The 13678-nt window shown below is 41.0% G+C and overlaps 1 protein-coding gene across 2 annotated transcripts in view; it reads right to left on the bottom strand.

Moving 5' to 3' along the window:
• Positions 1 to 6138: 6138 nt before the first annotated feature.
• The window catches only part of LOC143132381 (ATP-binding cassette sub-family C member 12-like), a 45303-nt gene continuing 37763 nt past the window's right edge, over positions 6139 to 13678 (bottom strand). For both annotated transcript variants that reach the window (XM_076291859.1, XM_076291860.1), the window contains 4 exons: positions 13414 to 13492; positions 11143 to 11256; positions 10913 to 11077; positions 6139 to 6852 (listed from right to left, as the gene is read on the bottom strand). In XM_076291859.1, coding sequence (XP_076147974.1) covers positions 6760 to 6852; positions 10913 to 11077; positions 11143 to 11256; positions 13414 to 13492 — 451 coding nt within the window. In that variant the 3' untranslated portion in view covers positions 6139 to 6759. The remainder of the gene's footprint in view (positions 6853 to 10912; positions 11078 to 11142; positions 11257 to 13413; positions 13493 to 13678) is intronic.

The following is a 13678-nucleotide window of genomic DNA, read 5'->3' on the forward strand; positions in this document are numbered from 1 at the left end:
TCAACATGTCAGGGTATTGCTTATCATGACCTGCAGAAGTCGCCTGCAGGACTGTAGTAGAGGCTAAACGCACATAAACTCTGTTTACGCACCTGCTGAATTTCAGAAATGGTGTATACGCACCTTTAAATTGTACATATGCACCTCTAGATCATGTTTATCCACTTCTAAATAGCTAATCGTTCTTAAGCCATTCTAAATTAAGCTTATGTCATTTTACAATTGTCTATAGTTTTGTATTGTTAATACATGTTCCTGCACAAAGTGCAGTTTATCCAATGTTGGTTCTCTCTTTATTGTGATTGAATAATCTTTATATTATTACTTCTGGAGTCTGTTGAACTATGAGTTTGGATTCATTGAATAGTGATTGTGTGGCCTATGATGGAGACCCTGCAATACCCCTGGTGCAATGATGTGGTCAGGATCCATATATGCCATGATCCACCTTACCAGTGACCATGGTGTGGTCCGCTTGATCACATACTTTATAGTTTACCCACAACTTTTTATTATCACACACACACAAACCCCTGGTCACCTGTGGTGGTAATTTTGATACCACAGATGAATGAAGACCCAGTCAGGAAATGGTAACAGAGTTTTATTTACAATGATCGCATCAAGGGCAAGACATCATGGCTTCACATACAGTAAAGGTCCACCAGCTACTCTAACTAAACAAGTCAGGGTTTTAGTATCCTTTCAGGTTGACATGAGACAGTGCTGGTCATTCCATCTTACCATGACCACACTGAAGCCCCAACCTGGCAGTCTCGCCATATTATAGGCTACATACACTGTACTTGCCAATGGTAGAAAGGGGGTGACACCTCGTTTCCACCCAGTTTTGTGTATGATTATGAAGACGCTGTCACCCTGCCATTTCTATGGGAACCTCTGTGAGGTCACCCAGCCATTTCTATGGGAATCTCTGTGAGGTCCGATGTGCTTGCGAAGCTCCTCCTGCCGGTTTTTAGCGGTCTCTGGAATTTGCAGGGGATTCCGGAGACCACTATGCTCCAACCAACCTCTTTGTAAATAGATGTAATTCTTCACGTTGAACACTAGAGGTCATATCACGTATTTCAGATGGATTTATGGGCATAATAAAAAACGTAATATGTAATAAATGCACGATCAAGATCTACTTTTTAATTTAGTGTCATCAAATAGGCATAAAATTAGGGGGTAGCCTGTAGTGCATGAGAGCCCATTAAATGCGCTGGTCTGCGCAAGTGAAACTGACACACTGAACCACTCATGGGTATAGGCCAGAAGCAACGATATTTAAAACAACGAATGAAGATTCCTGTAACTGTCCACAAAAAAGAGCTAGCCTAATCCACTACACAAAAAAAATAAATAGAAATTGCGACTAGTTGTAGGTCTAACAGCGGTAAATATCCTAGCAAATAGCCTATGGTGATGACAGCTTTAAAAAACAAAACAGAAAAACATTTATTTTGTCTCTCTGGAGTAAAAAATTATGAATTAGGGAGATGATCTGCATCTCTGTTAACTAAAAGCTAGTTTTCTTAACATCTCCATTGTTAGCGTGAATGTCTCCATACAGGGTAGTGTCAAGCGGTAAGGAGATAACCTTCTGCAGGTAGCAATGTAACCTTCTGCAGGTAGCAAAATATGGGCCCTGCTTTGTTAGCTTATGGTAATTCTGTCCCTCACAACAGATAACAGACAGAGCCACTGTACATTTTTCTGTTATCCTATGGTTGCTGAGTGACACTTACTGTAGATTTATAATGTCTCATAATTTCAAATAAACCTTGGAGTGAGATTTGGTGGGGCCAACCAAAATTTTGCTGCGGAATTTTTTATTTGGCTCATTCAGCATTATTACCGTACAGTAAAAAAAAAGTACATCAGTGGTTCTCAGGTGTAGTTTAATTAACATTGGTATCAAAGGGATCTACTACCAGGACCTCGGCCTGAACCTGCGTTCATCTGATGCTGTGTCGTCCTAAAGGGTGTTTTGTAAGAATTTAAGAAATGTAATGGCCATCTAGCCTACATGCTCTTCCTTTTTCAGGACGTAGGCTACCCATATCTGGGAACGTATGATGTGAATGTTTGCATATGGCTTATGTCAGGCTTTATATCAATATTTGTGTCTTCATATTTTTGCATTAATGTCACTAGGAAGCATGCCAATAGAAATATATTAATGTGATGTGAAAGTAGGATTGGCTGGAACCTGCAATATAAGAACCATGATAGTGGGATAATCTATGACTGAGCAATTTACAAAAATGTATGTAGGCCTACTGACAAATAGTTTACATTAGAATACATTATAATTTAGCCCCAAATGACTTGGGATGGCTTCCGAAGTAGCATCGTAAATGAGAGAAAATGTAGAAAATTCCACATACAGGGGGTGCTCTTAAACCCTCTTACCGTCTCTGAAAGCATAACTAGGCGATCAGTGGCTCAACAGGTAGATCTATAGATAGGCTAAACTCATTTTTCAGGCATCTGACCGACCGGGTTGACACTTCAGCGTGAGAAATCGGGGGTGTGGCGTGTGAAACTAATCAAATGCGTGAGAGTTGGCAGCTCTGCAATGCACAATGACAAAGAAAATAGGTAGGCTTCCTAATTCCGAATTAATTGTCTTTGATATATTAAATACAACACATTGGGCTTGGCAAGACATTTGGCAATACTTTCACACAAGTGATGGCACCCCTGGCTCCACTATATGTATGTTGCTATGGTTACAATAAAGCACTACTTGACTTGGCTGTTAGGCCTTCCTGTCCACTGGTTTAGTCTGTTATCTGTTGGCTGACTTAGACTAGTAACCATAGTTATGGTGCTCTTGCACGGTCCGTCTCCGTCAGCGGATCCCATTCACGCCTGTGTGCAAATGTCCTGACAGTTCTCAAGTGAGAAAAACAATACAGCAAGAATGGCATGTTGGCACAGAATACTTACCAAAAGTTTCACACCAACTCAAAGCACTCGTTACGTTCTATTGTAAGTCGTCGGCACAGAATACTTACCAAAAGCTGCACTCCAACTCAAAGCTCTCGTCACGTTCTGTGGTCAGTCATCATTTTCTAGGCGCAGCTACATTAGTTAACACGTTCCATTGCTTTTACGTCACGTCTATGTCACTAAATTATGCTTGGGTAAGGCAAAGCAAGGCAAGGCAAGTTAAGTTTATTTATACAGCGCATTTCATACATGGGGCAATTCCATGTGCTTTACAAAAGCAAATAAATCCACAAAAGGACAATATAAAAAAATGCAACACAGATAGTAAAGATCACAGTGTTTTGCATAAAGCACAATTCGTGTGTTGCTGCTGATTTGGAAGTGTAATTCAAATGGTGCATGTGTGTATGTTTGTTTCAGTGTCTGTCTTTGGCATATATGTCAGCTGTATATCCAAGTGTTATGACTTATTTCGCAGTGTGTGTATGAGTTTTTATGAAATAAAAGTCATAATGAGCCAAATTCTGCAAAAAGTATATAAGTGTTGCACGGTGTACCGATACTAGAAAGGTATCACACAATGCCCTCATGCAAAAAACGTTAAGATTTCGCGTATAGTAAAGGCACGCCATTAGGTACACTGAGGCCCGTCTGTAAAATATGTTTCAAAGCCATTCAAAGGGAAGTAGGTTACACACCTCGCAGACATATCCCAACATTTTTAAAGAGTTCAAAGAACAACAGGTACACGGAAAAGTTGAAGGCTATAGAAAACACCACTACATGATCAGTTTCAAGTTTATCTCCTCAGTTATAGGCTATAGCCTAAGTGAAACGAGTGTGGATTATTATGGGATAAAGTGAACCTTCCTTCATCAGTGAATTTTGACGAGACATAACCACTGTGATCATATCGTGCTAATGAGATCAAAGCGCAATGTTCATTCCAGTATAACCTAACCATAACTTGCAAACAATCTATTTAATATTCAGTCAGTACTGGTAATGTTTGTCATGTAGACTGCAATTTGTTCAAGAATTATTTCCTAGATGTAGGATAGGCTACCCGAGATACGCTCATTAAAGCCCACAGCATATCACCAGTGTGTGTTGAGTCCTAATAATAATAGCAGCTTAGGCTATATGTGGTAGCAAATAATGTTAACTGTATAAATAAACAGATGTAATGTATGAATGCACGCACAGATATATTGCAACAGGTAATGGTGTATCTGATAAAGAACAGTGGTTGAAACATACTTATTAAATCACAGAAAGGCCAATGGTAGCCTACATCAGATGGCCTAATGTCAATTCTGCATAGCATTTAGTGATTTGCATGCAGTCATTTGAATACTAAAGGTTGTGTATTGTCAAAACAACACACAATGTAAATAAACCACAACAAAAAATAAAGGACTTACACACAAACTACTATTTTACTGACTATAATCTGCTAACTTCCAGCCCCATTTTGAGTTTTTTTGCCAGATATTGCACATATACTTAGGATGGCAATGCTCCCGCATACTTTGGCCCATCATCAAATGCTTGACCTCTTTGGAAAGCTTAGACTCAGTCACTGAAACTGTCTACTCCTTGGCTACAAGAATATCTGGGTTATTGTCAATCAAAGCTGGGGTTCCTGATTGACAGCTTGTTTGCCCAATTCCCTGCGGTAGCTTATATCTCGAGAACCCTAGGTTGCTCAGACACATGGGTGGGCTCTATCTAACCGGAAGAGTCTTGTGGACACCGGTGTGCATCAACCTAAGTGGTCTGGAAGGAAACATCTTCCAGCACACAGGAATCGCCAGAAAAGATTGCAAATTGTTTGTTTCCAATTCTTTGCTTTTGTATGAGCTGGATTATACATCTACCAAACATATTATGAATAAAACAACATGGATATTCCATTACTATGGGTTCTTACTGACATATCAAGACCATTTATGACGGGTCGAGATATTGCCATCCTTGTGTAACCCAGACTAAAAGTTAAAGAGGACACAAGGACTCACAAGGGGGTGGAGGGGGGCATTTTATAGCATTTTGATAAGATGCATAGTGATATTAATCAAAACCATTTTTGACATAGAAAGCTTAACATGTATCGATTCCTGAGACTCAGCTTTCAAACTAGGTATATTATGACTCTGGTGCTTCATGCCGTTGGAGCCGACACTTAACTCAATAAAAATAATAAACATGTAAGAAGTTTAAACCTGCACACTACCAAAGTGCACCAAATTACACACAAATGACTCAGTACACATGGAGGAGGTCTGCGTCCTTTCTTCTCCAGGTATTTTAAGATTTTGCCGGAATATTTATGGCAGGTTTTGTATCGCAGTCATAATTTTGGTATTGTGACAACTATGGGTGTAACGGTACACAGAAGTCACGGTTCGGTTCATACCTCGGTTCGGACATCACGGTTCGGTACGAGTTCGGTACAATGGAGGGAAAAGCAAAACAAAAATGCAGAAAGCATTTTTTTTTTGTACATGTCTCAGGCTGTACCACCTAGTGTCATACAGTCTCTTCCCTGAGTTATCTGCAACAGCCTGAAGTGTGTAAGATGTAGGCTAAACAGTACAATAAGTACCCAGACTCCATCTGTAACTTGTAAACAAAATAAGACAATCAGCTATAAAACTGAAAATAGGCCTACAGCATCTCTTATTTCTGAAAGTGCAAATTACATTCAACATCTGTACAAAGACCTTCAACATCTGTGTTTTGTTGTATATGGAAGGGTCTACAAGTTGCCTCAATATTTTTTTTATTATGTGTAAAGTAATAATCTAGCCTACTAACTGTGAAAATATCACACTATTTTGCCTAAATTGCTCCTTTCATTTCATAAACAGACTACAACTAGAAGTCACGTGACTTTGCCCTTTGGACGTTAACTCACCGTAGCATGGTTTGTTTATTAGCCTGGTTAGCGTTGTCACTTTATTTTACTGTCTATGCACTTAACACTACCAGCTCCTCATGTGAGAAGTTACAAGTTACCCCAACATAAAGGTAATTACCACGCGATTTACATAGCTGATTGTCATTACGAAATCATTTAATTTAAGCCATAGGTTTTGGCCCTATTTGTATGTGTATCCAAAGGCTGCTGAAGCGCAGGGGAAGTTTTTTCCCCTCGTTTCAGTGATTGGTAGCCTACATCATCTGGGTGATGGCTTCGAATATGTGTAGCATTTTTTCCACTCACATACCCAACAACTGCTGAACAACGCCGACACACAGTTTCATCTTATCCACCACTCTTTCGCCTGTACTAACGTTACTGTAACTGAAGTTCTCAAACTTGCGATATTAACTCTTGTGGGTCTAACCTTAGTGCTGCTAATGACTGACGGACTCGATCGACGACCTGACAAAAAAAACATAGGCGCCAATCAGAGCTTCAGAGCTAAGGCGAGGCTACAGATTAGCGTTACGTGTCGCTAAAGAACTCCCGTAACTCTCGCTACTTAATAGTAATTGCGCATTACATTAATTAATGCGCACACGAGTTTTATGTATTTTTATAACGTGTATTCTCCGTGTAAATTCATGCACCGAACCGTGACGCCCGTACCGTTTCGGTTCAATACGAATACATGAACCGTTACACCCCTAGTGACAACACAAGTGTGTAAGCAATAGGCAAAAACTAATAATTAAAAAGTAAATTACACAAAATAGAATAATTAAAAGACCTTAAAAAACATTAAAATACAGGGTGCAGTCAATATGTGGAAGGGTTTGGAGGATGTTTGTGTGTGTGTGTGTCCATCATCACGTGTTGACCTGGTTGGCTGCTGCCAGTAGGGAGCAGAACAGAGAGTCTGGCCGCTGCAACAGAACCTCTGGAGGATCCAGTTCTGCCACCTGACACAAGAGGACAGCACTGTTATAACACAGCTTATGACATGTTTATAACAAGAGGACAGCACTGTTATAACACAGCTGATTACATGTTTATAACAAGAGGACAGCACTGTTATAACACAGCTGATTACATGTTTATAACAAGAGGACAGCAATGTTATAGCCAGGGCCGGCGGAAGGCAATCCTGCGCCCTGGGCGAAACAGGAATATGTCGCCCCCATGTTCATAGACTGTGTGCCACTTTTGACTGTGTGCTACCTTCGCAGAAGCCCCTGGCTGCAGTGTGCAGATCGGGGCTCGTTTCAATGTGTGGGGGAGCTCAACGTTGCTGCTTTCCAGCGCTACTGGACCGCACAGAAAAATAAAAAAATTGTTGCGGGACAATTGACCGATCCCAAGCCCCACCTCCCATTGTCAGTCCCATAGTTACTGTTGCTAAGTCGGACAAGTTTGCAGGAAAGTGTGCGAGAACGCGTGTTCAACATGGGGACGCAGCACCCCCATTTAGCCGAGTGCAACAGTGTATGCTGGATTTCTGGGCGTCAAGTAATATTGATATATTCAAAAAACAGAGGCCAGAAAGGCCTTCAGTATGCGGAAGGACACATTCACAATGTCCACTGTTATCAACGAGGTGGAACACCACAAATTGAAACCAATCCGGTGTTACGGATCTTAATGGGATACATGTTAACTGGGGATAAGCACGTTATCACGAGCAGGTAGTTTACCTTATTTGCTACAGATGTGACTCTGATTCAATAAACAGGTCTGTGCAAAGATATAGTGTTGACGTGTCCATAACAAAATCTAACCATATTTCGAGGATTAATTGAAGACGGGACCAAGTGCTGCAGATCCAAGTTCCCACGCAACTTGGGAGAGTGGCTAGCATAAGCAGCTCATGTTGGGGAGGTGGATATAGCTTCGCTTCTGTAGGCCGATTGCCTACTTATTTTGAATGGCTGCTTTAGAAGGAAGAGTTCAAATAAACATGATACAAGTGTATTGAAAAGAAACCACTAGATCTATCCGAGTTTAAACCCCACGCACGACATATCTGCATGGCAGGCAGACGCTATCAAGAGCAATTGCAGACGTGATTTGTCTTGCACTAGACTTCATCAGTGCCCGCTTAGGCTGTACTTAATTTAAATGTGGGCAATGTAGTAGGCCTAATATTGGCGATTTCGAGACTGCATAGCCTATACAGCAAGGCATAGTTTTGAATCGGCACATGATTTGATCTTTAGAAGACAAAAGCTATCTCGTTCAGCCATCAAATGCATCGCAGTAGGCTATTAGCCTATTGAGTTTGTTGAAAAAAATAATCGTTAGCTTATTTCTGTGAACAGTCTTCTATCCCAAGTTAAACATGGCAAGTTAGCCTGTGCCTAAAAGCTATAGCCTATTCTTGTTGTGTGTAAGGCGATACGTGATTGAAGGTGTCTGTAGCCTATTTGCGCTTCTTCCAATCGTATGAGTGTGCGAGTTCAGTTCCTGCAAGGTAGGTGGGCTATACTTTTTTGCGTAGGCTTATGTTGCCGTTTCAACAGTGGAAACCAGGTTTAGTTATGTTTTTGTGTGTAGTTATGAACACAAATAAAGGGAACATTTTCGTACACATTCAGATTTCTTTACTGAAAAGTAGCAGCCTATCCAAAGTTGTGCAAAGTTAGGCCTATGTGTGTTAACGTTTTACACGGTCAGTATATCGGATGTCACTTCTACAAGTACCCCAGGCATATATTTGAACCTTTTTGAGCTCTTTTGTTATTTAGTTACTTAGGCTACTCGCAAAAGAAGCATTATAGCATTCGCATAACCGGCGTATTGTCATACAGAATGGACACTAGAAAATTCAAAATTGACAGAGGTTGACCGAGGTCCTCCGAAGTCCTCATTGTGACATAGTAAAAGGGGGCGGGGCTTGGGATCGGTCAATTGCGACCAGGCCTCACGGAAAAAAATGGTAGCCTACAATTAAGCAATTAGGCTTTCACGTAACATAAACATATTATTATTACAGGCTATTACGCAGAAATCAGACTACCCATTTAATATGATGCCGTCTGTTAGGTGTGTAATTAAACATGACATTAGGAACAAGCTGAAGATCAGCACCCATATGTGGGAGAAAAGTTTTTCAACCTGTGCACTTTTCTGTATTCTGCAGCACTAGGCTTTGAACTGTTATTCATAACTGTTATTTAATTTAACCGATATCCCTGAAAATGAATTACTTGCTGCTCCCGCATTTAAACCGTCTATGTCAGTGGTCCCCAAACTACGGCCCGCGGGCCGGATACGGCCCGCCACCTCATTTTGGGTGGCCCCCCAAAACATGTCCGTAGTATATACATCCGGCCCGCACGGGAGTACAACATCGTCAAACTAAAACCTCCGCAATTTCCCCCATTCATTCTCTATGGCGAGTCTTAACAGTACACATGTAATACTCTTTTTGTCCACCGGTGGTTGTTTTGGCGCTGTTTTGCGTTTGCCATCGAAAACGGAATGAAATTAAATGTAGGCCTACCTGCAAACAATGTAATGCTGACCGCATCAGTGCTCAAAGTATTTTAAAAGTTTATCAATTAATTGTTAATAACTAACTAACTAACTTCTATTTAAGTCATATTTCTGGGACTTTCTGGGATAATTATTTCTATTTTTTATTTACTCGTTCAAATGTTCATACAAAGAGTTCACAAAGTTCACATCAGGTGACTGAAAGTTAGAATGGTGGTCATTTCAGACCACTTCAGCACTTTTGGGACTCCCTGCTAATACTTTTGGGAATGCAAACGTTTTTTTATTAGTATTATTTAATTTTACACTGATATGGCATGATGACAATATAAACACAGCTAACAATGGTATTAAAATGCAATAGCCTATGATTAAATGTAATAGAAACTAAGGTAGACTGCTGTTGTTCACAACACTAAGCTATTTATGGTTACTGATATAGAACTACTCCGAGTCTCTGTCATTATTTGACAATGAATGTGTTTCAGTGTTTCCTCTAGGATTTTTTTAAGCAGTGGGGGCAGGCCCCCCCCCCCCCACGGAACTGACAACTGACACTTCGCTGCAACACAAACAATTATATGTATTCGCCTCTATTCACACACAATGAGGCATTATTTTCAGTTGTGATTGAGCTGTATATTTGTAGAATCTACAACAGGTCTGCACAATGAATTTTGAAAGGCAACTGCGACTATTGTACTGTCTGCCCCATTTCTGATACCGTGGGGGAAGAAAATTAAACCGTGGGGGGCCGCCACTACCAAATCAACATAGAGGAAACACTGGTGTTTTCAATGTTGTAGCCTATAGCTTGCCACGCTGTGGCACCCCGGTAGTTTGGCGCCCTGGGCAATTGCCCAGAATGCCCATGCCTTCCACCGGCCCTGGTTATAACACAGCTGATTACATGATGCTTATAACAAGAGGACAGCAGTGTTATAACACAGCTGATTATATGCTTATAACAGGGTTTACAACTGTGCTCAGTATCCTGAATTTAGCATGGCAGTTAAAAGAAAGTTTAAAACATCTTGTATCTGTCCGTTGTCCATGTGGAGGACGCAGTCACTTTGTAGGACGTGTTGATGTGATGGGATAGTGCCGTGTGTTCTAGAGCTGACCGATATGGGATTTTGAAGGCCGATACTGATTTCAATATTTGAGTTTTTAAAAAAACGATATATTGGCCGATAGTCATTTTTAACAAACACAATCTAAAAATGTTCTCCCATAAAAAGGTTCTGATCAAGGTGGGGCATTATGTATTTGAATAGGCCTAACTATATATTTTTTAAGAAATAAAAGAGTGTCTGGTCTTTGTTCTGTGATAACCACATTGCCACAATCTACACTGTGAGCAGTTTATAGTTAAAAATCTGCCTGCCTCTATGGGAATTTAACATCTAGGGGTGCCAATACTGATGAGGTGGGCTATGGTGAGGACGGTACAATGTGTGTGTGTGTGTGTGTGTGTGTGTGTGTGTGTGTATGTGTGTGTGTGTGTGTGTGTGTGTGTGTGTGTACCTGTCCATTGTCCATGACGAGGATGCGGTCACTCTGTAAGACGGTGTTGATGCGGTGTGCGATGGTGAGGACGGTACAGTCCCTGAAGGCCTCCCGGATGGTCTGCTGCACCAGAGAGTCCGTCTCCGAGTCAATAGAGGCCGTGGCCTCATCCAGCAAGATGATCTGAGGAGGAAAACACTGTCAGTGTGTGTGTGTGTGTGTGTGTGTGTGTGTGTGTGTGTTCTTACTCTAGAGTTCCTTAGCAGTGCTCTGGCCATACACAGCAGCTGTCTCTCCCCCACTGAGAAGTTTTCTCCATTTTCCACCACCGGGGCCCCAAGACCCTCAGGGAGCTGTGAAATCTGAGACACACACACACACACACACACACACACACACACACACACACACACACACACACACACACACACACACACACATACACATATCTTACCTCATTATCATTATAACCATTATGGACAGTCATGTACCAAGGGAAATACACTCGGCATCAGCCATCTTGACCACTCCAACAATGGTCTATTCTGTGGTCTTTTGTCTCTGCACATGCTCCCACTAGGTCTAGGACATCTTATTATATGGTTATGCATGATTACTTCCAAATGTATGTACAGTATTTTTAAAACATTGCTATATAGGAATACTCAATGAGTGCATTGTATGGCTGACACATACTGTATGGCTCACAGGTAATTCTAGTTCTAAATTACTATTAAATGTTGGCAAGAGGTTGTTTTGTTTGGCCCAGCCACACTATCCAAGAACCTGAAGGATAACTTGGGCTCTCTAAGGCACTTTAATAAAACAGGTAAAACACCTTTGACACAGTTGATATTTGATAAGCACATCAATGCTGTGGCTATTGCTTCCTGCTTGGGAAATCTCCTATTTTTTTTTTTTAAACATTAGATCTTGGGAAAGCCATACATTCATTTGTCCTATGTAGACTGGAGTGCTGCAATGATCTGTGAACAGGAGTGAGCAAATAATTTGCTTTTTTATAATGAGCTTGGCTCAGTATAATGCAGCGAGCAGGAATTGAACCCCGGTCTTCTGCGTCATAGAGTAAACTGTTACTGACTGAGCTACACTCCTATCTGTGTTCTCGAAGAAAATGTTCATATTGATTCTATATTCCGATAATGTTCTATATCATACCAGCTATGCTTTTTACAAATATGTTTCTGATGGAAAAGCCAAATTGCAAGGCTGGTTTTCTGCCTGCGAAGTTGTACCAGCCATGCTAGCTGCACGATTTGGCTAGTTACACGGAGGCTTCTTTCCCCTACTCAGTGCTTGGCTTCCCTTTTTTCATGATCATTCCTCTTCCCCCTCTACTATTTAGTGCCATATAGACCCTTTCAAGAGAGTTCCACTATCAGCATCATAGTTGGCCCCACAAGACTTCCTTTTTAACATTCCATATGTTATCTTAAAGGTGCGATTTGTAGGATTGTTACCGAACGTTCTGTAGGCCAAAATCAAAACACTGGTGAACGTTCTCAAGACTACCAGACGCGAGCCTCTTCTGGGTTGCCAGATGTAATGAAGACTTAGCTAGTTGACCTGCAGCTGCTTTAATGTTTCTCCAACCATGACCCAGCTACACATTACGGAAACAGTGAAAACAAAAAATACCTCTCTAACCAACGTAACATATTTAGCTGAAGTTAGCGATGCAGATGAAGTTTAGCCTAGGCTACCTGTTGTGGAGAAATATGGCCAGCTCTGCGTCAGACTTGATATTCTTCGTTTGACGAAGACGTCACCATATCAGGAAGCTCTTCCGATGTCCACTTAATTTGTTTTCTTGTTTTAATTTTGGAAATGTGCCTGCCTCTCGTAGGCGTTCATGACTACAACTGACAGCTGTTGACAGTTGGCCTTTGCTAATTTGGCAACCCAAATAGGAGGACGCGCTAGCCCATTATTAATACGCTATTCTAGAATTAATCGTTCAAAACATAAACGAAAATTCCAAGAGATTCCGCCCCGTAACTCATTTTTTTTCATGGGTTATACGGGATTTTATGGGTTAAAGTAATGTTGTCAAATAAGCCATTACTTCAATTCATCGTGTTTCCTTACTCTCTGACAACATATGATGATCATTTTTGGAATGGTTACAGTTTATTTTCCATTATTTCCTACATACTGGACCTTTAATGCAGAGGAAGTAGATTGGGACCCAAATAGAACGTTCAAGCATTGTTTTTGTTTTTATTGTTGAAAGGGTCTATAAATGTTGTTATTACTATGATTGTTACTGTGTGTACTGCAGTAAAGGGGAATTCTGGCAATTTCTGACATAGATATCCATTTCTCGAGGTCACCGAGTATTGTCAGTATGACAAAAAACAAAAAACACTGGAAAACCAAAGCAAGTCAGGGAGCCGTGGTTATTTCAGGCAAAACTTGCTAACCAATGACGGGACTCAATAGAGCTGTGAACCAATTGAAGATGACATTTCATCGTCATCAGCAGCTGAGAGATGTACCGTGGGTTTCATGTAGGTCTTCTCCACCGCCTGCCAGATCTCCTCATCACTGTACTTATCAAACGGGTCCAGGTTATACCTGCAAGACACACACGCACACACACACATACAAACACACATACACACACACACACACACGCACACAGGCAACAAACTGTTATCTGTCCTCTCCATTTCTCTTCTTATCCTGTTTGTGGTTCTCACTCTATGTGTGTGTGTGTGTGTGTGTGTGTGTGTGTGTGTGTTTGTGTGTGTGTGTGTGTGT

The sequence above is a fragment of the Alosa pseudoharengus genome, unplaced genomic scaffold, assembly GCF_046254945.1.
Source record: "Alosa pseudoharengus isolate Yale_2024_CS ecotype anadromous, Long Island Sound unplaced genomic scaffold, YU_APseudo_1.1 YU_APseudo_1.1_scf_19, whole genome shotgun sequence".
Taxonomy (NCBI): Eukaryota; Metazoa; Chordata; class Actinopteri; order Clupeiformes; family Clupeidae; genus Alosa; species Alosa pseudoharengus.